Here is a 25935-nt window from a genome sequence, read left to right as displayed (position 1 = left end):
CAGACACTAGGCTGCCTTTGACTGCTTTTAATCCCCGCTGTCTCCACATTTGTCAATGCGGCAACATGGTGCAGAGTCTCCCTCGCACACGCGCCCAGTCCAAAACCTACTTCTCCTCATCATTCTACTTGCAGATTCCTGCGCAGATTTGCAACAATGTGTACATAAGGCTTCAAATGTAAATGGAATGTAATTCGGAAAAATGCACTCATGTAATCTAGCCACATCCATGTATTAGCAAATATACACTGCTAAACACCTAATAACCTCAAGCCAGGACAATTAGACGGTAGGCAGTTTGTTCAGTGATGGCCATACCACCATAAAGGTGATGTGATTCTTCTGAGTGCGAGGTACACACAGCTTGCTTATGGTGACAGCTGAACCTATGACGCTAGCACATTGCGACAGCCACTTTGCCTTGTGCGAGACAGCTATAGCTCTATTTTTTCCACTTTTTTCTGAATTACATAGTATCTAAGAAAGAAATATTAAATATCCAGTAAAAAAATAGTAGTAAATAGATTACCTAATGCATTCCATGGCCTCAACAAATTTTGGAAATTTTTTACTACCAGCCTTGAGTGTAGAAACTAAGCTTGAAGGCACTGAATATCCAATTCTATCTCCAAAAATATGAAATACAATTGGCAAAGTACCTGCGCGATCAATTTCCTGTGCTGACACCACATCTCTGAGCAGAATATGCACCGCCTCTGACAGCTTTGCAAAGTGCCGCCAGTAGTCCAAGGGCAAGATGTCTTCGAGACATGGAAGAGCATAAAAAAGAAGCCACTGCTTCCATTCTGATGCCTTCCAGTGCGTTCTTTCCTCAATGCGACGAGGCAGACGGGTAATGCAATGAGGAGGCTGTATGCTCAACAGCCGGCTGTTCACTTTCCTCAAGAAAGAAGGAGCTCCTGCGGAGGTGAAACATTTGTAACATTTTTACTCAAGGTACCACAGTGTATTCAAACATTTTAGCACTTCTAAGCAACAACCAGCACCATGGCTGCATCATTTAAATATGTTTTTATGACTTAGTTCTGGTTTAAAGCATAAGTGGAAGCCAAAGGGAGCAGGAAAAAGGTGGAAAATAAACCCTGACCAAGTCCTGCCACCTTATATGAAAAAAAAAAGCATTCGATGGCTGCAAATTGTAATGCAAAGCACTTCGTTGGTTTCTGAGGCTTAATATCCCAAAATAACTCTGGCTACAAAAGACGTAGTGGAGGGCTCCGGAAATGCCGACCACCTGGGGTTCTTTACGTGCTCTGACATCGCACAGCACACAGGCGCCTTGCTTTTCGCCTCCATCGAAAAGCAGCCGCCGAGGCCGGGATTCAATCCCGCATACTTGGGAACAGTAATCGAGCGCCGTAACCACTGTGCCACCCCAGAGGGGTTCAAGGCACTTGTATATTGTGCCATTACTAGTACAACTAAATGGGAAACAAGAACCCCCCAAGAAGAAATGCTTGTGATACACAACCTCTCTGTACACCGCAACAGTAAAAACAGCATGGCGTGTTACAGCAGTACCATTTCATGCACAAGTCATTTACAGCATCAGCCAACACACATGCGCTATTACTAAGAGGCAGCTAGATACAACTAGTATATAGCGTAATGTACACTTTATTTGCATGACATACTAGCATGTGTGCAGCCAGTAGTAATCAACCTAATCAGTAAAAGATGTAGCCAAATTGTCTTCTACAAAGTTAAGGGATGCTTTAAATTATATTGAATGTTATTTGACACCAATAGCTAAGCTACTTTGGTGCGACAGCACTAAACAATGGGCCTCAATTGGATTTGGTAACTGACCTGAGTGTTTTTCTGTACACCTAATTTCATTTGTTTTTATAAAGAAATGAAACAAAAAAAGAACAATAAAGGACCTGAATCCTTTATTATGAAAGGACCTTGAATCATTTCAATTGGAATATAAAAACACTCAATAAATAAAAAGGTTCTGTATTATACAGCCACATTTATGGCAAATATGTAAATTCTAACTATTTCTATCATAGCCTATCACTAGGTTTACTAGTCATGATGCTTTCCAATAATGAGTACAAGCATAGAAACGATCATGGTGAAGCAGGGTTCATTACAATTCAGTCACAATTATACTCCATTTCATATAGAGCACACAATGCAGCCAAGGCAGAGGTGCCTCTTTGCACTCCTCATCCGCATCGTAATCTCTCTTCCTCAATTGCGGAAAGAATGCCATGTCTGCACGCCTGAGTAAGGTCTGCTCAGGCCTGTTTTAAAGCATATGTCAAACTGGACTCCAATGAAATTCAAAGTGGACAAGCAAAAACAAAATAGACCATGATATAACATATTTGTTCACGCTTCCTCCCGCGTAGAGCAAAAAGTCTAGGACCAGGCTCAGTTAGTGGAGAGGAGGGGCAGGCCATGCGGTGGCTGTCTGAGCAAGTCAAGTTCCTCAGTGGTTTTCCAGCAAGTTTGAGCGAAGAAACAATAATGAGAAATGAAATGCATGAAAGCCTTATCACCGCTCCTGTATCTTTTTTTTTTTTCACCACCAACTTTAATTCACATCTCGAGCAAGCGGACTAAACTTTTGCCCTAAAGGCAACTGTCTCCTGCTTGTCAACGTCTTTGAGTCGTTTTATCTTGCATAGTATATGAACCAGTACCAAGTTATTCCTCGAGTATGTGCTAAGCCGCAAGCATAAAGATGAGATGGGAGCAAGAGAGCACAGCTCGCTGATTCCACGGACAGAAATCAGTGAAATAAGGGTTTGCAATTAACAGTAACAACAGGGAATGAGCTTTCCAGCGCGTGCACAGCGCCTCCAAAACCTCCTCACAGGTAACCAGACACACATACACACACACACACATACAAAAAGGAAGAAATACATTTGAGCAATGTGCGCGCAGACATCGCGTACACCTCCTGTAGGCCGGATGCCCACTCCCCCTTTTCACATCACCTGGTCGTCACAAGGACTAGGGGGAAAAAAAAGTAAAAAAAAAGCCTGCTGAGCGGGCAAGGAGGATTAGAATGGCAATAGACCTTATGCAAAATTGCTGCCATCTATCGGCCGCCGTGTGCGTTTCCACCATGTTTAAGGTAGCTGAATTGAGCAGTGGCAAGCGGCATAGTAGTGGGTCGCGTGGCCGGCTTCGTTAATGCTTGTTGTTTCAGATAATGCCGACATACTGTTGTGTCCCTTACTGTATGCAAAACTAAAATAAGGGTGTAGAAGAAAAGAAGTAGAAGTTATATCCCTTGAGGATTTTTGAGGCTTATATAAATCTACTTGCGTGGTTGTCGTGCTAGGTGCACTTTCGATCAACGGTGCTCCCGAATTGTAAAATGGTATCTTATTTAATATGCTTTGGAAGGTTTCAAATCCGTACTCGTCGCTAAGGCAGAGGAAATATATCGCCTACAGTGTGTTAAATTTGTCTGTCTCATCTCAGCTTTTACGGTTTCATGCATACAAGCTGTCAACAGATTTTGTCTCTACTATGTATATATGTCCAAGTATCCAGATAGAACACGTTTTGGCACTTCAAAGGCGCCAGACTGTTCTCTTAAATTCTAGCCCGATATTCTAACGTCTTTACGCATTCAATTCATCAATGAATTGAATATAGTGGACTACATCTAGGCTTCAGTTGCTGAGATGCGTCTCCAGGACACTGCTTGCAAAAGGTATGATGCAAAGTATATACGTGGCAGCAACTGCCTCAACCATTTGGCTGCTCTCGTCTACCTCGAGTTTGCATGATTGCTGTTGCTATAGCGATGGCGGTCACTGCGCTGTTTGCTATTTTGTTTTATTAGTGCAAGGTTTTTTCTCTGCGAGTTATGTGAGGTGCATTGAAAAGTTACGCCTCAATTTGGACCATGCCAAGTTTGTTTTCTCCCATCCATATTGCTAAATAATGCCACATTTCTTTTCGTTTAACCTTCAACATTTCTTTTCGTTTAACCTTCATGGTGTGCCATCAAAACAGTGTAATGAGGTAGGGATTGAAAGTGTCAACCATTTATCACTATCCACAGAGCAATATCGTTTGTAGCGAGCCTTACCGCATTTAGCAGTGAGGTTTGCTACTGCGGCTATCGCAATAAAAATGAGGATGAGTGCACACGTCTTCTAACTTTACTTTGACTAAAAATACCCAGTTCTATAAATGTATGCATCACATTTTCTGTATGCCCATTGCTTCGTACAGTACTACTTCGCTGAATTGCTAATGTTTGTTGTTTTTCCTATATGGCAAAAAAAAAAATACCATGTATCATAGCTGCCTACTGATGACACTTATGTTTGTTCAGGTGTCAAATGACTGCACTCCCCATAAATTCGTGTTTTAAAAAGTATGTTTGGCAGCTATAAAAAGAAAACCGCCATTCAACATTAGACAGCCCTCATGTGTTCACTACATTTTTACAAAATGATTTCGTGAAGAATGTCGCTAGTGTCGAATATTGCAAGAGAATACAGTGCTATCAGATTTTCATTCAAAATCTTCATAAGCAAAGAAAGTACTAAAATGTTGTTTGCCCCCCCCCCCCCCCCTCAAAACTAAACAAAAAACAAAAACAGCTTGTCTCAAATGCTATAAATTGGTACAAACTCTGAATAGGCTCTGATAGTTGGTGTCTGTCTCATTACTCAGCTCATCCATGACATCGCCAACGAAAAAATAAAAATAAAATACTTCAATTCTGTCAAGAATTACAAAAAAAAAGAAAAAAAGCTGCATTAGAGAGGAGAATGACTGGTGTGAAATCTGCGCATTGCTCAAAGTACTGCTCGAATACGCGTCCACAAAGGAGCTTGACATAGCGTCTGGGTATAAGGCAGACCTCTGCGATGTGACTTCGCAGACAGTAGTATACTTTTTACGAAATAGAACCACGATGTGACAGCAACAGGAGCTACATATCTGAGGAGGATCAGCATGCACGGAATCACGCCATTGACCTGTAACGTTTCCCCGGAAAATTCACGTGGTTGGGTGTTTTAGCCAATAACATATAGAATATGGGATCTGCTATATGGTTGTTTACACATTAATGAGATACATCAGAGGCTGAATGTCCAGACAGAAAATGGGAGCAGGATGGGAACAGTAGTGCGTGCGCTGTACTGGGAATTGTGAAGGTCCATAGGAGCGCAGTGTTTATTAAGCAACAGTCCTATGTTTAAATAAAAGAGACAATATTAAGCTCCTTCATGTAAGCCTATTTTACACTGTACTATACGGAACGACAATGATGACGGCCAAGCGCCGGACGCAGTAACAAGTTGAGCCTTGCCCGAGCTGGACTCGAAAACATCCCGTGCGGCTGACGCAGCGTACTTACATTGCAGACGTGCTTTATACCCGGAAGCAATACCAATATGTTTTGCATTTTCATGGAAGCGCATTTGAGCACTGTATTAAGGAATGGACCGAGGGAGCAATGAAGGCTTTGCCGTTTGCAGCTACGCTGATGCCGCCATTCGCAAGAAGTTTTGGCAGCCAGTATCGCCTCATGATGTGAATTCAAAAGTATAGCAGCATGGACAAGTCAATCGTCTATTATTCCATCATTTTTTGCTCTGAATGCGAACAAATAGCACAGAAACCACAGCACAAAGCAGACGCAGCTAGCACGACAGCAGCAGCCGTAAGCGCAGCTGACTCGCTCAACCCTTCAACATGGCGTCGCATAGTGCGGTTCGCTGAATGTCCGATAGATGGCAGAAATTTTGCATAAGGTCTATAGGAAACCGTGGCATAGGTTCTACACCATCCTTGTTGTCACGTGATTCTCCCTATCCAACTTGCAAAAATTGAGTCTTGAAAATGATGTCGCTGTCTCCTTATTCTCTTTTCTTTTGCTAAAGTGTTTTTTGCTAACCACAGCTTCAGAAACAATGCCTACTCCCCTCTTTTCCAAGCTGAAGTCTATGAAGATTTCGAAAGAATGTGCTCGGATAGTAGTGAGGTTCAAAGAAATAAAATCACCACAAATAAATCACCAGTAGAATAAAATCACCACAAAAAGACTTCAGAAGGCGAGAATATGATGTTCTCGCAGTGTAAAACGTGGCAGTGTCACATTCAATACTGTATGACTCACATCATTGTATGGCAAACACCGAATCTCTACTTTGAACAATAAAAGCTATTTTGTGTTTTTCAAAGCAGTCATTCCACTTTGATGAAAAATGGGCTTGTTATCTACAGATCACATTGACTTTCTACTTCGTATTTTTTAAAAAAAGCCTAAAACAAGAATAGTTATGCTAGGATTTGATCCACGGTCTCTCATAAATCGAACAATGAATCCCAGTATTTCATACCACTGAGCCACGATGCAAGGTGTAGTAATGCAGTTTGTTTGTTCTTTGTAGTGGACTACTTCCATACCTTTAGCAGCATTGACTGCTATGTTTGAAACTGAGTATAGTGCCACTTACAGCTGATCTCTTGGAAACTCAGAAGCCTAGAAACTGAAAATACTGCTTCAGAGCACTGTTGTAGCTGGTGCGAAACACCAGAAGTACACAATTAGTACAATGTGTGCCTAACCGTTAATACATCACGCTTGAATGGCATGGTACCTACCAACATAGAATCTCTCTGAAGAGTTTGTGGAGCTGAACAATGTGTCTGTAACTTGTCTGGTGACTCCTAACAGGACACAATGCATGGTTGAAACCTACAAATAAAAAGTCAGCATGTAAGCACTGCTACAAATAAACAAGGTTATCACGTTTGATATAATAAATGACAGCCATGGCACGCGCATGAAGACCTCAGCCACAAAGGTTACAAAGCTATGTACATACTTTTTCAGTGGCTACGACAGAAAATATATGAACAAGCCAGTGATCCTAGATCAAATAAGAATAACACTGACCTTGCAACCGCTATTTTCAACAACAGCAAGGGTACGAAATTAATATCTAGAGCCGCAGTGATCTGTTTCAAATATCGCTGCTCACAATACAATCAGCAGACAGCCTGCATAGTATCACTGTGAACACCAATGCAGCCTCTACCTGTTCAAAAATATGTTGTTGCAGTGGCTCTTAGCTTTTTGTCAAACACACACTTCTTTAGCTTCCTTGCTGAGAGTAACGCACTCTGGTGTCATTTGCAGCCTCTTTGGCCAGCTACCTTCTAACATGAATGGCTACTGCATTATAAACCAGGGATGCATAACTTACCTTTAAGAGCCATTAATATTGATGGCCCCTTGATGCCATTTATGCTGTCTTCATGGGCAAAGGCTGTATGCATGTCTTGCAGAACCTGATTGTGTGTCCTTGGTGGTCCAGCATTACCAATGTACCGCATACTTCCTGAAAATTAGATAGGCATTGCATATAGGATTTTAATTGCATAAAAGGCTATATTTAAACAAATAAACAAAGGTCAGTCTGGTTTCAATGAGGCTAAAAATAAGATGGTACACACATGCAATGGGTCCGTTCTACTTCTCTCAGCAGCAATCTTAATGTCGCACGTGATAAAAGTAAGTACAAGTGTGGCACCTGGCTTCATTGCTCTGCCGTGCTGCCCAGCATCTATGTGCCATGGCATACCACTTATAGTCCTTTATTCTAGTATAACCTGCTCCAGCACTTCAAAAGTCATGATGCAGGCGATTACAATGCACATGGCATTGCATGTAAGCCACCTATGTGCAAAGCACTCTGCACAGAAACATAGGGCACATTAACAACATGACTTCATTGGTTAGCATTACATTTCTGAGCATTTTTTATTGAGATACTATATTCTCTCTCATTCACACACACACACACATGCACACAACTAGGCAGTGCTGCAAGGCAGGTATAAACTACATTACTCTAACTTCATCACCACGATCAGCTGAAATATGTTTACAGGTCAGAGGCCTTTCTGACGTGAACATTAATTTATAATGCATCAGCGAAGTATAGTGTAATATATACGTCTGGGTTTGTCTAATGCTTACCTCACTAAAGCTTCAAGTTGAGCTAGTTGGTAACTCCTAACTGGAATCATTTTTAGTGGCAAATAAAAACAGATACATACAAAGATGTCACACAAACACCCGCTTACCTTCCAAATATTTTGCTTCAGTTAGGCACCAAGGACATCCATATATGCCATTGAATTGTACCATGTGCAGGATTGACGCCCGTGCAGGCGCATCAACAGCACAACAGAGCACAAACAGTCTTGAGCAATGCGCAGAGTCCCTATTCCTCCAAGCGACTGGTGGCATATCATTTATTTCAGTGACAAAGCGTCCAAGGAAGGTCTGCATCTTTGGGTGTTGTGGCCCAAACCAGAGCCCTGCCAGAACTGGCTGCCTGAACCGAACATCTGGCGGTAGTTCATTGACAATGAACTGCAGTGGCCACACAGATGTTTTTGAAGATTTGAAAACAGGGCTCCCATCTGTGTTCAAAGTTATAGTAAGATCATCACTGGAAAGCCCTGCATCTTCAAACATTTCATGGAAACGTGCAGCTGTAGTAATGTCACTGATGTCACTGTGCATTTGGCTTCGCTGCGTCAACCCTTCTTCCAGGGCGTCCTTGTTGCGTTCAATCAAGGAACGAAGTTGCCTTTGAGCATTGAGGGTAACGAAGAAAGAGCCTTTAGCCCGAAGTTTAGCCATGCTTTCACTTCTGTTACAGATGCTGCACACACCATGGTCGTTAGCTTCAGTGAGCTGGTGTCCACACTCCTCGCCAAAATTTCACAATTTCCTCTTTATGTGACGTCCAAAGTTTTCGAAACGTATATGAACTGCGTGGTAACACCTGCGTCCCGGCAATATTGTTTATGAGCGTGGCAAGGTCGCCTAGCGCTGTCCACGTCAGCCCGTGCACTATGGCAAATGACATAGTCATCGCAATGGCACCAGCTTCGGACGTGCCAAGGTTCGGCACTTTCTCAGTACTAAAATTCGCGAAAGAATTCACGGCTATCTCTTCAAACGAATCACGCAGCAGCGAATCTCCAAGCTGCTCATCCAGCGGTTCCCCGTCTTCATCGTCAGGCTGCTCATCTTCCATTCCGCCCTGAGCATCGCCATGCTGCTGATCCTCCAATCCATCGTCGCTGCATTGCCAGTAGTCAGGTTGCCGAGGGTTTCCCCCACAGTTGTGGTCTACCACATTAGCGTTCACTGCGGCAGGTGACGGAACTCGCAGAGTTGAATCGGCGCCTGAACTAAGCTCATGAGAGCAGGATTGATCAGTAGCTGATGGCTTGGACGTCTGTCCGGCGTCGCTCGCACTGGAACAAGGCGCTACTTGCGTTTGCTGATGTCTACTTGCCCGTCCTTCGTAAAAAGTAGACTTCGGAAGGAGCAAATCACTACCGCTGTGCAAGTACGCTTTGCGCAGTCTCTTCTTTGGAAAAGTTGCCATCAGACTGCACCTGTATCGGGAGTAACGATGAACATTTGCAAGAGGTATGAAACCGATTAGAACCGAAAGGTGATTATTGCAGGGCAAGAAACTCGCATGAACCAAAAATGAACCATATCATGGACGGACGGTCGATGCACACACGAGACCGCCTGGTGGTCTGTTGCTGCTGTGGCTGTCGGAAGAAAGAAAAGAAAATGCACGGGCCTGCTACTGGCTCTTATGAATTAAATTTGTAGCGTATTTGGCGATTGATGTTGTGCTAGTTAATGATTCATGATCGTCATTAATGTGATTTTTTTTAAGGATAGATCGACGAAGGTACGAAAAACCCAACTTCAAGAAAAATTTTTTTCTTGAAGTTGTATTTTTGTATTTCAGAAATACAGTTGTATTTCTGTATTTTTCAAGAAAAATAAAGAAAAAAAAAAATGAGTTATAATGAAGCTCGATCATAGAGGCTTTTTGGCCGCATTTCATTCGGCACCTGAGAACTCAGTGCAGATCAATGTGGCGCAGACGTTAAAATAGTCAAGCGAAAATATCATTATACTTCGGGGATAACAGCATGAACTTCAAAAATGTTGGAAAACCGAAGCAGAATACAGCAAGCGTGCGGTCTGCATGTACCGTGCATCCGAAAAGAACCGATTTGAGGCCATCTAAGAGTAGTGCCCACAAATCGCTCATTGCTGACAATACATGTTTTCCAATCCAAATAGTGGTGTTTTGATCACCATCCGGTACATTGGTCTTTTAATTAGCGGCGTAAACTATTCTGTTGTACGTTTGGTTTGGTTTGTGGGTATTAACGTCCCAAGCAACGTACAATATATGCCATGGAAGACGCCGCAAAAATTTGGACTACCTGGGGTTCTTTAATGTGCACGCACTGACACCGCACGGTTATCCGAAGCAAATACTATGCTTCAGTTTTTGTTTTTTGTTTTTAATCTTCGAAACGTTAGCAGTAAATAAAGGTGTACATGTGATATAGGCACATTAGCCGCCGGCGTTTTGAAAATGTGTGGTGGATGTGTTATTGGGCCAAGGAGCGAGAAAGACGGGAGATAAATGGACAGACAGAAGACTGCCGTGGACAGATATACTGCCAGCGGTCTGCGCTTGCGGGAAAGGAGAGTGAACTAAACACACAAAAAAGAGGCGATGCGGCGAATATAAACAACACAAAAGACTGCCGGAGAGATCTACTGCCAGCGGTCTTCGCTTGGGAAAGGAGAGTGAACTACACATACACAAAAAGAGGCGATAAGGCGGCGCGGCCGCCGACGGCGGCCGCTCCCACCACGCTCCCGCGCAGGCCGGGGTTTCCCATGGGTATCTCGAAACCCACTTGAGGTGTTACGCTGCTGCCGCTGTGGAAACAAAGTAGAAAGGGCGCCGCGGTTCCGTAAACTGTTTGCACTCATACCGCCTTGCTAGCGTTGCGTTGCCACAAAGCGGCAGCAGATTGCAAGGCGCCGGACTGACCGCGCTGTCTGTAGTTGTGTGACAAATACCGCTGTTAATAATTTTTTAATTCTATGTGGGCCAATTTGAAAACGTTGACCAGAAAATATTCGTTTAGCGCATGCTCGACACACGCACACCCACATAAAAAAGGGCAAAAAAAAAAAGACGCTAAACAACAGTATTAATTAAGCGGAGAACTAGAGACGCCACTGTCCGCAATATGCGCTTTGCAATCAGCTGCCGTTTCTTTTTAATTTCTTTTTAATTGGTTCACAGGAAGGGAAAGGCGCAGTATCTGTCACACTTGCTATGTGGACACCTGAACCGCGCCGTAAGGGAAGGGATGAAGGTGGGACGCCAGTGGAAAAATCCCGTGCGCAAAAGTGGAGAGACTACGCGTTTTGACAAAACTGCATGGCAGCATTTTGTGACGGTGAAGCTGTTATTTTTAAGTTATGCATAGGGTAATTTGTCAGGTGCATTGTTTTATACAGAAAAAAATAATAATTGCAGCGGTTCGCATGGTATCTCCACTTTTGCTCACGGTACATTAGCATAGAAGTGCTACTGGCAAGAAACAAAGAAAAAGATTCAAAATGATGATGGATGTCAGTATACATATACTGCCGCGATAGAACCAAAATAAGGGATAATATTAAATAACTCAAAATTAATAACAAGAAACAAAAGAAAGCCCAACATCCTTCACTTGTTTGTGTTTTGTAAGCGAGTACGTGATTCGGAATGACATGAATCATGGACGTACGAAAGGAAAGGAAGAGCAAAGTGCACGGGCTTGTAATTGACATGTTATCACTCCACATCATAGAGCTAATACACAATTCTATCCACCCGGCCGCCTACAAATAAAAATAAAAAATAGAGTGGAGTGTAAATCAAGACATAGACGGGACTTGCGCTTTTATGCACTTTCACCATTTTCAGGGCTGACTGCTAGCGCCATCACACGCAACCTGTAGTTTGAGTGAATTTATGCTTTACAAGGCCTACTAGTCTTCCCAGCTTTGCTACAGCGCACATGTTTTGTCACTTTGTTTGCGAGTCGTGTACTAGCGTGGTCTCATTCTCGTGGCTGACAAAACAATGTTTGCGTGCGTTAATTATATCGAAGACAAGCAGCGGGCAATTTGGCCGTGTCCCTGATACGGAAATTTAAACCAACGAGCTGTGATGACTTTGACAAGCATAAGGTATTTCAAGCCTATTGGATAGATGAAGATGGCGAGTTCGAGAACTTCTATCCCGCAAATGTGACAGCACTCGCCGGTGAGGCATCATTTATTCTTTTTGTTTGCAGCACTGTGGTGCATTGTGTCTTCGCTTTATTACAGCTGTAGCATAGAATACCAGCGGTCATGAGGTCTCGATTTGGCTGTGCTTTCTGCGCCAGTTGAAGGAGCACCGCGCTCTAGCTTTGGTTTTACTCAGTGCACATGCGCCTGCCTCATTTCTGCGTTCGTTTTGCAAAAGTGCTCGGGTAGTGCAGAACGATGTCATGTTTAACAGATATTTATTCACGAGGAGCGATAGGCGAGAAACCAAGAACTGCTCAGGAATTGCTAAATGCAGTTGATTTTTCGCTACACACCCGACTTGAAATCGGAATAACATTTTCATATATTTTAGCTTTTGATGCGAGTCAGATCATGCAGCTTTGTACGGCAGAATTTTTTTTTTAAGAATTGAAAGAAAATGTGGAACTGTAATTTTTTTTAAATCCTGTTTCAGTAGTTCCGGAAATAGCCGGTTTGCTTCCCTTTGTTGGCTGTTAGCTATATATAATTACTACAGGGGCTGAACACCTGTTAGCTTTCACAAATGAACCAAGTAATAGTACAAGCAATAGGAGGTTAAGCAGAGCAGTATATTGCCTTTCATTTCTGAAATTTTCATCGAGATACTGTTTCTTTAAAGCGAGAAAACAATTCTTGAAGTTGAGCTCTCTCGCTGCAAGTCGCTTTGTCTCCTAACGTCTCTTCGCCTGAGTGCAAGGCGCTGTCGTCACTGTTACCAGGCGTTATTGTTCTTAAGTGAGGTCTGCACTTCAGGCAAGCATTGGAAAGAAGAGCAGTCGAACAGGTGTTTGTGAGAACCTGCTAGCTGGGTGGGGCATGCAAGGGAGTCATGCCTTTGGGGAGGAAGATAATTTTTGAGTGTTATTTTAAGGTGTTGTTTGTGCTCCGCGATCACGAGGTTTTGTTTCTGTAGTTGGGCTTTGAGCTCCGCATTTTCTCAAGCAAGCGAAGGTGATCGCGGCTTCCAGCTCACCTGTTTTTAAGCAGGCTAGGAGAGGAAGCCGTAGTTGCCTTGGCAATCTCCTTAACTATTGCCGCACTAATCTTCAGTGATTCAAAAGCAGTATTCCGCAATTTTTCACGGGGCAGAATTCACACGCCTGCTTTCAAAATTCTCAATTCTATTCATCCCCTGACCAGATAGTTGAACTGCTATGGGTACTTGATCATGCGGGCACCCTGTGAATGCCCCTTTTGTGTGTTGTCATGCAGAGAATCTCAGAGACCTGGTGACTTCCTTTAAGGCCTCAAGGGCCGCAGTGCCAAGGCTGATACTTGGCAAAGTTACGAAGTCTAGTGAGGTAAGGAGTTTTCTGACATCATATGACCAGATTTGCTCAGAACTGTACTCAGGCAGTACATAACAGTTTGGGCATTTGTTAATTGCAGTTTTATTTGTTATGTGGGCCAATAGGACAGTGTATTTTTTAAAGCAGCAGCACATGCATGCAACACTCAGATTATGAGGATGCAGGACATGATTAAAGGGTTCTGCGAGATGAAGCCATCATGTGCAGTATTCAGATGCATTTGACTGTCTAATGAGTAGGTATAAGTGCATGAGCAATATCTCTTGAGATTCATTTTATTATAGTAGTATAATTAGTTGTGTCTTCCCTGAGATGCATAAAGGTGCTTGCTGATTAACGATTTTGCACTGTAGGGTCATTGCAACCTGGCTACTTTAGGCATAACCAGCATTGCTACTGAGCAAAATTGATTGAAAAGAAGGCAGATAGATTGGCTGACAACAGACTGTAACGGTGGTAGAAGAACGTATGTTGCAGCTTATCAAGTGTGGCATCATCTAATCAAATGCACACTAATCTGTGAGTGATTTGCTTTCTTCCAAGGCCCCACAGGGCCTCACTGAAAAGGAGAGGAAGAAGCGCAAACGGGAGGCAAGTCGCCTTCAAATGGCAAATATTCTCAAGGCGTTCAGAAATGTGGACACTCCTGAGAAGGTATGTTATGTTCACAATTTGTCTTGTCTCCATGGTAGTCAGTAAGGGGCAGTGTTTGTACAAATAACAGTCTATGCCTTTCTCTCTATGCCTTTCACATGCTTGCTGTGACCCTTATCTATGTCATGGATTCAGTTACCGCTGGTATCACTACATATCTTTCCTTCAAAAGCAGCACCACATTGCGACGGTCTCGATACCTATGGTGGATGACGTGTCCTAATTCTTCATTCACAGCTTGAAGACGAAGGTGCCTGTGAGCCAATGCGTCGCATGCTTGACAAAGAAATTCAGGTTAAAACTGAAAGTCCACAAAAGGTGTGTGAAGCAGAAGTTCGGGGCTACATCGACAAGATAGGAGAGCTTGAAAAAGAGCTCCTTGAAGAAAGGAGCCGAAACAAGAGGCTGTGTGATGCCTTACTTGATAAAATTGGTGAGTGTCAAGACTTGAGGATCTGTTTCGTAAAGAAAATGCATACCAGTCTTAATTTCCATGAGCACTTGCATGAATATGGTGCGTTTATCGTAGTCTGCAGCCTTTTTGCTAATTCTTCCTGTAAAGATGATTGGCTACTTTTAATTGCCACCTTGTAATTTGTTTAGCTGTGACGAATCCTTTGTTCTCAGCTTTTGCAATTTCACTGAATGTGTTCAGGACTCATTGTGGCTGCTTGGTTGAATACTCAAGTTAGCACATATGTTTGCTTTTCTTAGCTCTATTATTTCAAGTGGAGAAGTGCGCGTTTAGCGATGTCATATCAAAATGCACCCATCTGGGACCTTTGCCTTGACATGTATGCGCTACACACTGGTTAGCTCGTACAACAGGGCTAATTGATGACTAGCCTCGAACAAACATACCTGTTTTATGTTTTCTGTTGTCCCTTATATTCTATAACCGAAAAATATCAACTTCGAGACTGCAAGTGCAAAAGCACTGTGTAAAAGTAGGGATGTCTGCAAAGATTGTGATGTGCTTATCCACAGGCTATTCATTTTAGTAACAGTCATGACCATTTGCATATGTGCTTTTTAACATGGCACTCTGAAGAGGCAGGTTGTGTAATCTGGTAGAAAAAACACTGCGTACACCAGTCACTCCTTTTCAAGCGCACGGTGCAAAAAGGTGGTGCCATGACTGGCTCACCGCGTGCTTTTACTGATGACTCATGGGTAGATGGATCGACGACTGTAGCAAAAACGAAAAGAAGTATTCAGATTGCTTAACTTGTATATGATTACCAATTGGATAAGAGCAAAATACAAGTCCTTTTCCAGTCCTGTTGGTTTACATTCTTTCTTGTCCTTGTCCCATTTGCACTGTTTTTCTGTTTCAAATATGGCTACGAATTAACTAGCCCAAATCAACCTACTCCTAGAGATATAAGAATTATATATTTCCTCTGAGTGCTGTATAAAGCAGCTTGTGATTTGTTTTCATTGAGTCGTTCTTGTGCTTCATCTAGTACTGTCTTATTTGTGCAGAAATAGCCCGTGAGGCAGCAGAGCCAGCCGCAAACAGGGACGGTGTCATTGCCGAGTTGCTTGTTTTGGAGGCCCCTTTTGCAGGCATGTTCCTTCCCCTTCTGCTTTCTGATTTCTGAGGATTTGCTACTTAAATCAGGGTGCCTAGCAACCGGGTAAACCAGGAATATTGAATGGCCTCGACAAAACTGACAAGAACCATTTGCAATGGCAAATTTACAATATTTACTCGCATAATGAACCCCTCGCATTATGAACCCACCCCCAGTTTTTTTGCTGAGAACTAGAAAAGAAATGTAGAAAGCGTTGGTCTCTAATGCAGTTTTGTTTTGTGCTGTTGCATTCCACAGTGCATTACTTCGCAGTGTGCAAAGGCGCTGCGTAGCACCACCAGATAACACTGTGTACTTTACCTTTTGTCATTAGCTCTTGAGGGAAGGAGGGGGAGGTGGGAGCAACTTGGTTGAGTGCCAGTGCTTGTCTGGTTGTGCAAGCCTCGTTTTCAGCATGTTCGCTTTATCATGCCGCGTTTCGGGTGGGTGCTGTCCACTGCCACAGTTGTTAGAATGCATGACAGTGGAAACGTCTTTTCAAGCTCACGGTGCAAAAAAGTAGTGTCATGACTGGGGCTCACCGCATGCTTTTACTGATGACTCATAGGTAGATGGATCGACAACTGTAGCAAAAAAAAAAAAGAAGTATTGGGATTGCTTAACTTGTATATGATCATCAATTAGATAAGAGCAAAATACCAGTCCTTTTCCAGTCCTGTTGGTTTACATTCTTTCTTGTTCTTGTCCCATTTGCACTGTTTTTCTGTTTCAATTATGGCTATGAATTAACCAGCCCAAATCAACCTACTCCTAGAGATATAAGGATTACATATTTCCTTTGAGTGCTGTATAAAGCAGCTTGTGATTTGTTTTAATTGAGTTGTTCATCTAGTACTGTCTTATTTGTGCAGAAATAGCCCGTGAGGCAGCAGAGCCAGTTACTAACAGGGACGGTGTCATTGCTGAGTTGCTTGTTCCGGAAGCCCCTTTTGCAGGCAAGTTTCTTCCTCTTCTGTTGCTTGATTTCTCAGGATTTCCTGCTTTAATACTCATTTCTCTTTTGCACTGTGCCCGTAATCAATCACTGGAGATGTGAGAAAATGCTATCCAAATACGCAGTATCATAGTCTGTCTCTGGATGTTTGATACAGGCATTTAGAGGTTTTAATTGGAAATACAGTTATAGCTAGTAATTCGAATGTGATGGGACCGGGAACAAGTTAATTATTCGATTTTCAAATTATTGAATGGCCTCAACAAAACTGACAAGAACCATTTGCAATGGTCTTAATTTTTTAATGCAAGCACTTAACAGTTTTGTATTTTCCTAATGTATAGATGCAAGTGCAAATGACATAGAGGTGACATGATAGAAAAACAGCGCAAAAGACGTGCACGGAGGAGAAGAACGGACAGGACGAGCGCTGAACTCACAACTGAAGTTTATTGACGCACGTCTTTTGCGCTGTTTTTCTATCATGTCACCATACCAACTCGCCCAGATATCTCTTCTTTGACATAGAGGTCTCAACCCCTGCTGCAGGCAATACAGAGAACAGCGGTAAGTCTTCATATTTCCTGCCTTTTTTAATTGAATAATCACAGATCTATGTTATTTTCAAAACTGAAAGATGCCATTGAGCTGCCGTAGGATTTCCGATTTCTTCTGTATCAGAATAGCTTTCCTTTTGAAGCGAACATCATACTTTGCATGGTGCATTGCCATCGTGCGAAATGCAAAACAGAAGTAACCGCATTAATCTACTGCGAAAGATGCGACAAGCATGTGATAAAAGGTGACGTAAATCTGAGTACACGTTTACTATGAGCAAAAAGCAGAACGTTTTGACGTTGGATCACTTGGGCTTTCCTGTTTTGTTTTCAATGAAAAAAAGTATGCTTGGCGTATAGAATGAAGGAGTAACGATTAACTTAGCATATTTCAACATGGACTGCAATGAAATTCAAAGCGGACCAGCGAAAATAAAATGGGCAACAAGATAAAACATTTGTTCACATTTCATTCTGCGTATTAGAGCAAAAAGTCTGGGCCCAGGCCCATGCAGTGGAGACGAGGGGAAGGCATTGCAGTGGCTGTCACAGAAAGAGCGTAAAAATGAAAATAACGGTGACTCAGCGAAGAGCAAGTCAAGTTCCTCAGCAGTTTTTCAGCAAGTTTGAGTGAAGAAACATTAATGAGAAATGAAATGCATGAAAGCATATACAAGGAAATATGAGTAAAGGACTCTTAGCACAATGCTCTCTTTTTCCAGGGGCCTGTAATACTCCATTTGACTGTTCCATCCATTGCACGTTTGAGAGCAGCACAATAGGGGTGCAGAAGTTCCTCTTCACATGGCATTTCTTTCATAATTTGTGGGCTTTCTTCAGAACATGATAAAAACACCATGTGTGATAGATATATAATTTATGTAGATGTTCCTGAGTATGCTGCAGCTTGCATATCACACTTGGTGTCTGCAGCCAATATTATTTTAAAGGTTGATAAATATACACGGTCAGTCAAGAGGAAAACAGAAAATAGAGTAACTCAAGTTTAGTACCAACATTATTTATCTGGTTCCAATCTCATATGAAGTGCCTGGCAGTTAAAGCCTTGGCTCAAATTGCATAGGACGACATTTATACGAAAACATCACAATTACTCGAGAGTGGTAGGTGAATTGTGCAAGAAAAATAGAGACACTTTTCATTAGAATTGTCACTATTTCTTTTTTAAATGTCTTAAGCCAGAGCGTTTCACTCCTGTGTTTCATAGCCAATGTGTTGCTTTAGGCTACAAATCAGCAAATCAGTTTTTGAAATACCATTGTTTGCTTGCAAATTAGTTAATCTACTGGAATATTTGCCATGGTCCTAACCAAGGGCTGTAATATTTCCAGACCTGCTACTAGTGTTGCATTATAACTGCTCATTACTTACTCCTCATAATGCTTTTTGAGCTTAAATATCGCTTGTCGCCTGTTTGTCTTCTTTAGTACATACTTGGCTACTTGTTAGAAGCAGGTGCCATGCATGTTCTTACCCCGCCGGGGTGGCGCAGTGGTTACGGCGCTCGACTACTGTTCCCAAGGACGCGGGATCGAATCCCGGCCTCGGCGGCAGCTTTTCGATGGAGGCGAAAAGCAAGGCGCCCGTGTGCTGTGCGTTGTCAGTGCACGTTAAAGAACCCCAGGTGGTCGAAATTTCCGGAGTCCTCCACTACGGCGTCTCTCATAGCCTAAGTTCTTTGGGACGTTAAACCCCACAAACCAACCAACCATGCATGTTCTTGTCAGCGCAAAAGATATTCTGTGCACCACTTGCTAATGGAGTCCAAACAAGTTATCTCATTTTGGACCTCTGTTTCTCACCTTCCCTTTCAGTCAACATGGCCCATGAGGAAAGTCGGGCAGAGGTTTCCCGTGTTCAGCTGTTTGAAGTCGTCGGGAGAAACGTAAGCCGTAAGCCCCTAACAAAGCTAAAAGGCTGTGACTTTTATTAGTTAAAGAGCAGTATTTCTTAACATGCTAATGTTGAATGGTGTGACCTGTTTTATTTATCTTACTTAATGCAGTTACATGGCCTGCAAAACTAAAGCTGCACTTTAATGCCGTGTAGTGCTAGCACAGACTTCATATATCATACGAGGGAGATGTAAGCGCAAAGGAGATGAGCACAAGGGAGGAGGAGACAGGACAACACACTACTGGCAACTAATTCTTCCGCACACAATATATAGGGACATCGTCACACCACCTATCAGCTCCGGAAATGTCAGAAGGCAATGTAGTTATCTAACAAATTCCATGTTTAACATAGGGTTACCTGAAACCGATAAAAACACCGATCACTTTTTAAAAACAAAATGACGTGCTATAAAGGGCCAAAGTAACAAAATAAACAAACAATAAAATACATATTTAACATAGGGTGAACTAAAAATGATAAAAACACCGATAACTTTAAGAACAAAATGACACGCGGTGTAAAGGGCTAAAATAACATGTTGGAATGAATAAGCAGAGAGCGGAACTTAAAGGCATAAAACCAACCCCGAAACCTCGAAAAATAGTGCAACATCCTAAACGTTCTTGAATGTTTTAAGCACTAAGCACCTTGTGCCACCGCAAAACAGGCATAGAAAACTTCTATTGTGATTGGGACCCAGTGATATTATGAGAAGTGACGACCAGATAAAAAGCATGTGAAAACATAAAACCATACCAAGCACATGTAACAGCGTAAGCATTCACCAACGGTTTCGTCTTCTGAATACACACAGTATATAGCAGCACAACTCATGCTCTTGTTTTTTGTTCAGCCAAATTTTTTCAATCACTCGGCATCGCTTACACAATTTTGGCCCTTTTTTCTAATCCAAAAAGCTTCCTTTAGTTCACAGACAACAGGTTCGCGGCTTCGGTCCAAAACCGCCGTCCTTTCTAGAATTGGTTTGGTTTGGCGGAGATCACAGTTTTTGCGCTGCAGCGGCAGATTAGACCCCATTCCAGTGCTCAATAGCACTGCAAAAACTGTGACCTCCGCCAGTGCAAGCCCATTCTAGAAAGGACGGTGGTTTTAGACCGAAACCGCGAACCTGTTGACCGTGAACTGAGGGAAGCTTTTTGGATTAGAAAAAAAAGGGCCAAAATTGTGTAAGCAATGCCGAGTGAGGAAAGTTTTTGGAAAAATTTGGCTGAACAAAAAACAAGAGTATGAGTTGTGCTGCTATATGTATTCAGAAGACGAAACCGTTGGTGAATGCTTACGCGGTTACATGTGCTTATGGATTTTGTTTTCGCGTGCTTTCTATCTGGTCGTCACTTCTCAACATATCACTGGGTCCTAATCACAATAGAAGTTCTCTTTGCCTGTTTTGCGGTGGCACAAGGTGCTTAGTGCTTCAAACATTCAAGAAGGTTTAGGATGTTACATGATTTTTTCGGTGTTTCGGGGTTGGTTTTTATGCCTTTAAGTTCCCTCGCTTCTTATTCATTCCAACATGTTACTTTGGCCCTTTACACCGCGTGTCATTTTGTTCTTAAAGCTATGAGTGTTTTTATCGATTTTAGTTCACCCTATGTTAAATATGTATTTTATTGTTTGTTTTATGTTACTTTGGCCCTTTATAGCCCGTCATTTTGTTTTTAAAGAGTGATTGGTGTTTTTATTAGTTTTAGGTAACCCTATGTTAAACGTGGAATTTATTGTTAGATAATTATATTGCCTTCTGATGTGTACGGAATTGATAGATGGTGTGACAATGTCCCTATATATTGCGTGCAGATTGCAATAAAAGAGTCAGTTGCCAGTAGCGCGTTGTCCTGTCTCCTCCTCCCTTGTGCTCATCTTCTTTGCACTTACATCTCTCCCGTACGATCATGAACCGACTAGCCAAGCAACAAGTTTTACTTCACTGACTTCATATATCTTGACAGCTACATGGCTATTAGTGCATTCGTGCAGGAAGCTATGTAGAAGTATCCTGCTTACTCAGTTGTAATATGCATCCATGTATCATGATGAGAAAAAAAACTGGAATGTCTTCAATTCTAATGGACACTGGATTTTCATACAGTCGAACTTCGATATCACGAATCATGCTGGGCTGCTAAGTTGTTCATTATTTTGAATTGCCATATAATGAAAAACTGTTGATTATAACTAAGCCAGTTGTCAAACCTGATGATGTACAAACCTGATGAGTGGTCAAAAATGATGTACTAGTGCCCTCAAAATTAGACTGAGCACAGAATTGTGGAAAATGGTTCTTCGTCCAGGCTGTTGATGAGGCGAATACTAGGAGTGTCAAGGTGAACGCCTGGATGTCCCACACGTACGCAAGCTATACACATGCGCATCAGTTTGTAATGCGCGCTACAAAACTGAAATCTTCTTTGTTCGTGTGCTCAGTTTTATTTTGAGGGCACTAGTACCTTGACGTAGTTAGTACCTTGACAGTAGACGCGTGGGCAGACAAGCAGAACCTAAAATGAAAATGTTGAATTAAACTCAAAGCTGCTTTATTTGAAGAAATCAGTTATTTCCTTCTGCCACATGCAGCATGCAGCTGAATAAAAACACCTCTATCTTCCACTTTGCGCAACTCCTTATTGGATGCGCACTTTTTTTTTTTTTGAGGAGTTTGCCATCAGGCATAGTGAAAAGGGAGCGGGGAGTAGGAGGAAGCTAGAAGAAAAAGTGCAAACAGGTCTTCTTTAAATAATCACATAGGTTGCTGATAAACTGATTGTTCAGCGTCCACTTCCGGCAATCGCATTCATGGTCCCACCGCAGGCCTACTTTCCATAGTTAGCACTGTTTCACGGATGCCGTAGTTAGGCACGCCCACAATAGATGCTTCACATTGCACAGTTCCAGTGAAGCACCACAATGAGGGCATTTTTCAGTCACTTGTAAGTGTTCGTCATGCCACCAATGATGCAGGGAAGGGGTCAGAGCTGCTCCTGCCCGAATCCGGCGCACAGATACCTCCTCCTCCCTAGTTAAATTACGGGGGAGAGGGTACGAACACTAAGGAATTAGAGCTGTCTTGAAATTCCCAGCTTTGAGATATTTTTACATTGTAAACATTGGGAATCTACTGGGTCGAAAAATTTGTTAATGTGGTGTTTGTAGTAGAGAGATTTGACTTTGCTTAAATGAAAGCATGAATCTTCTCACTTGGAACAACCAGATTTATTTCAGCTGCTCAACTCTCGCAGTGATGTAAATGCATGAAAGCCTGAATCGCCCTTATGACAGGTGGCTGTTTGCCTTCAAAGTGAAATCTACATTTTGTCCTGAATTTCATAATTAGTGCTCTCAATTGGCTTTGAACTCTGTGCCTGTTAGCCTTTTCTGCGGTCTACTCTGTGCATCAAGTATATAGCCTAGTATCCCGAGTCATTACCCTCCTTCCCTTAATAAATATATCCAGTCAAATCCTCAGAGTCATCGCCAGCCTCTAGAGTCAGTAACAGGTCGAAGACACGCTCGCTTGTCGGTTTTATTGCTTATAACATACTTGCTTATCTGCTTGCCATTTGGTCGCTGTTTTTCTTTTTGTTTTGTATTTTTTTCTGTGTTTACTTTCAAATCAACATTGTTTTTTGTTTTGTTTTTCGCACTGCGATCGCTTTTGGGCACAGCCTTCCAATTGGACTTTTCTGGAGCTGCCCTCGCATGACACAAGCTGTGGATTTCATAGACAATAAAACATTGTTTTGTGAGCCAATTGGAAACAAGATAAGATCCTGTGATCAAGATTGTCAAACCACACTAGATGCACAAAAAAATGAAACTTTTTCATTTTTATTCAATCCATGAAGTTCGAAAAATTAATCTCCTCGGTTTCGTGGCTCACTTGCTTTTTCATTTCAGTGTGATAGCATGCATTACAATACCAAACGCTTATTTACAAAAACAGATACGTGCCAAATGCCTAGAGAAAACATACTAAGCACCGGTGATCGGTGGCCCTTTATAAATTTCTTTTGGATCACATTCATACGGTCTGATATTCACACCTCGAATTATTGTGCTGAGAGCAAGGTTCCCTTCTTGCTTAACCGCTCCAAAATTTAATTCGTGCTGCAAAGTGCGTGTGTTTTTTTTTTTTTTTTTGAAGCTCCTCCAAATATGGATACAGTCGAACCCAGATATATTGAACTCTAAGCGGATAGCGAAATAGTTCGATATACAAAAACCGGCTGCAGACGCCGTTTGCGATAATGAAAAATTATACTGTATTTCTTGCGTAATCGGCCCACTTACATAATAAACCTGCCCTTCATTTTTGCTGCCAAAGATTTGAAAAAAAAAAAGTGTTGGTGGCACGTCCCTCCATTTGGCTGTTGCATCCACAAGTCATTTATTGTCAGCGTGCCGAGATGCTGTGCAGCAATAATGTCACGGCATGTTTATCTTCTGACTATAGCGCTCGTATATGTATAGATTAGATGTGTCAGCGTGCTGAGATGCTGTGCAGCAATAATGTCACGGCATGTTTATCTTCTGACTATAACGCTCGTATATGTATAGATTACATGAAGTGATCATCGGCAGGTTTCCGGATTATAGGAAAACAAACTTCACTTGCAAAAGAAAGTCAGAATGGAAGTTGATTACCCCAAAGCCTTCTGCGATTGGCTGCCGTGAGCTGCTTCTGGGTGACACGCAAAATTTTCTAAAAACCCTAACCTGAGTGACAGCAACAAGTGGCATTATTTTCGCGGCCCCCGCGCTATATTGTCGCACGGCATGCCACTGCGAATTGTCCATTCATGCAGTTAGCGCTTAAAGAAAGTATTTTGGAAGAATAATGGCATTGAATGCTCAAGTAGCCCCGTTGCAGTGACTCGGTGGTTAGGGTGCTCGACTGCTGAGCCCAAAGATGCAGGATCGAATTCCGGCTGCAGTGGACACTTTTTGGAGGGGAAAAAAAGCAAGGCGCCCAGGTGCTCTGCGATACCCATGAATGTAAAAGAACACGAGGTGGTATAAATTTCTGGAGCCCTTGAGTCGCTTTGTGACGTTAAACCCCATAAAACACTACTAAAGTACCTTTTGAAAGCATCTTAGTGTTTTTTTTTTTTTTTTTGTGGATGACTGGGCCTCTTTCTGCCATCCTCTGTATTTACAAGTTACATATGCGTGCCAATTTTGTGTTTGCAGGTTCACTTAGGGTCTGACCTCTATATCGACGAGGGGAAACTTCATTTCATAACCAGTACAAAAAATGAAGCAAAAGTGGGACGCGAGATGGTGCGTTTTTTCTGGACCCCCGAACAATTGAGGGAGAGGAGCCTCGCGGGCCAACCGTGCAGGCGGTTCGCAGGCAGTGTTTCGAAGATGCCAGCAACACCCGAGAAAGTGACGGCAGTCATGAGTAAGCTTTATTATGATTGTTGCTGAAATAAATCCTTGAAAATTAGTCGTGGCAGATCAACAGCCTAATTTTGAACCTGACCTTAAACACCATTTTTCTTGCATTGCTTACATATATCTTCCTCTTTTAGATGTAATACAAAAGGTCATCAGCGAAAATGCGAGCGACGTGCCAGCTGCCAAAAGGATGGCTGCGGGCCGAAAGGCCGTTAGGGATATATTTGCAGAAGTTGGTCGTGTCGGCCTTCACAAGGAAGTGTGAAAATAAAGCTGCATAAATTGTGCAAAGCTGTTTGTTGCAGTTCATTGGGACAGGGCATCACCTGCTTCTTTTCTGCAGGGTGTACCCTGTCCTCCACACTAGTATCGCGTGTGGTCTAGTATGCTGGCAAGCTGCTGCCAGTGTGCCGCTGTGCGAGCACAGTGCCACCCAGTGCGCCCGCGCAGTGTGCCAGTGCACAGTGTTGGCCAGTGTCCAGTGTTGGCCAGTGTCCAGTGTTGGCCAGTGTCCAGTGTTGGCCAGTGACCAGTGTACCAGTACGCAGTGTCAGCCAGTGTCCAATATCCCAGTATACAGTGCCACACTGGTCCGATAATCGGGTATGATACTGGCCCAGTGTCTCCCAGTGGCACTGCATTTTTCAATAGGGAGATTGTCCTGATCTGATGATGACCAGGTAGCTGTCGACGTTGATAGTCTAGTTGAGGATGTTGTCTCTGCTCTGAGGAGGTGGTCTGTAGAGAACAAAATAACACATGCAAGCATAGACAGCTTGCTCCAAATCCTAAAATATAGACTGCCGAAATTGCCGGGCACAGCACGGGCACTTCTTGCTACGCCGTCCGTTGTAGACATAGATCATTTCAGCAATGGGCAGCACTTTTATTTCGGCTTGAAAACGAGCATCTCCGCTCTTCTTGACAGGATGCAGGCACTGCCAGGTAATGCTTTCCAAACCAGCTTCAACATAGATAGCCTTCCACTGTTCATAAGTAGTGCAGGGAAAGGAATTTTGGTGCATTCTAGTCGAGATGCATCATCCACTGCATCGCAGGGATGAGATAGCATTTCTTCGATTGAGCATTTTTGGGAGCCACTAAACCTTTGCTGAATGAGTTTGTCCAATCGTTCGTGGACGAACTGTCTGACGTCCTGAGCAATGAAATATCAAACAGCAGCAAACATTACAATGTGTCACTGAGAGCGTTTATATGTGATGCCCCTGCCAGAGCATTTTTAAGGCATCTAAAGCTCGCAATGCTAGGTGGCGGTGTGAGAAATGTAAGTCAGAGGGCGTTTTTCGTGGGTGTATGACGTTTCCAA

General features: G+C 42.7%; 3 protein-coding genes across 4 annotated transcripts; 2 read left to right on the top strand and 1 right to left on the bottom strand.

Annotated features, from left to right (window-relative positions):
• Positions 1–712: 712 nt before the first annotated feature.
• Positions 713–9713, bottom strand: LOC146188415 (uncharacterized). Its single transcript, XM_084603764.1, has 4 exons — positions 8107–9713; positions 7224–7358; positions 6619–6712; positions 713–920 (listed from the first exon to the last, which is right to left on the bottom strand). The coding sequence occupies exons 1-4, from the start codon at positions 8669–8671 to the stop codon at positions 833–835; spliced, it is 882 nt and encodes a 293-aa protein (XP_084459890.1). The 5' UTR covers positions 8672–9713; the 3' UTR covers positions 713–832.
• A 1108-nt stretch (positions 9714–10821) lies between these two features.
• LOC146188414 (uncharacterized) lies at positions 10822–16109 on the top strand. Its single transcript, XM_084603763.1, has 5 exons — positions 10822–12188; positions 13430–13518; positions 14071–14181; positions 14419–14614; positions 15667–16109. Exons 3-5 carry the CDS (start codon positions 14134–14136, stop codon positions 15783–15785), a joined length of 363 nt encoding a protein of 120 aa, XP_084459889.1. The 5' UTR covers positions 10822–12188; positions 13430–13518; positions 14071–14133; the 3' UTR covers positions 15786–16109.
• Positions 16110–16418: 309 nt separating this feature from the next.
• Positions 16419–25158, top strand: LOC146188413 (BEN domain-containing protein 5-like). Of its 2 annotated transcripts, XM_084603762.1 has the most exons (5): positions 16419–17080; positions 17244–17280; positions 19106–19176; positions 24399–24612; positions 24743–25158. In XM_084603762.1, exons 3-5 carry the CDS (start codon positions 19111–19113, stop codon positions 24871–24873), a joined length of 411 nt encoding a protein of 136 aa, XP_084459888.1. In that variant the 5' UTR covers positions 16419–17080; positions 17244–17280; positions 19106–19110; the 3' UTR covers positions 24874–25158. The 2 variants fall into 2 exon arrangements, with proteins under 2 accessions (XP_084459888.1, XP_084459886.1); XM_084603760.1 differs by having other exon boundaries at positions 16419–19176.
• Positions 25159–25935: the final 777 nt, after the last annotated feature.

The sequence above is a fragment of the Amblyomma maculatum genome, chromosome 5 (genome assembly GCF_055883805.1).
Source record: "Amblyomma maculatum isolate TAMU_Amacu chromosome 5, ASM5588380v1, whole genome shotgun sequence".
Taxonomy (NCBI): domain Eukaryota; kingdom Metazoa; phylum Arthropoda; class Arachnida; order Ixodida; family Ixodidae; genus Amblyomma; species Amblyomma maculatum.
Note: the sequence above shows the minus strand (reverse complement) of the source record. Positions and strands in the feature narration are given on the sequence as shown.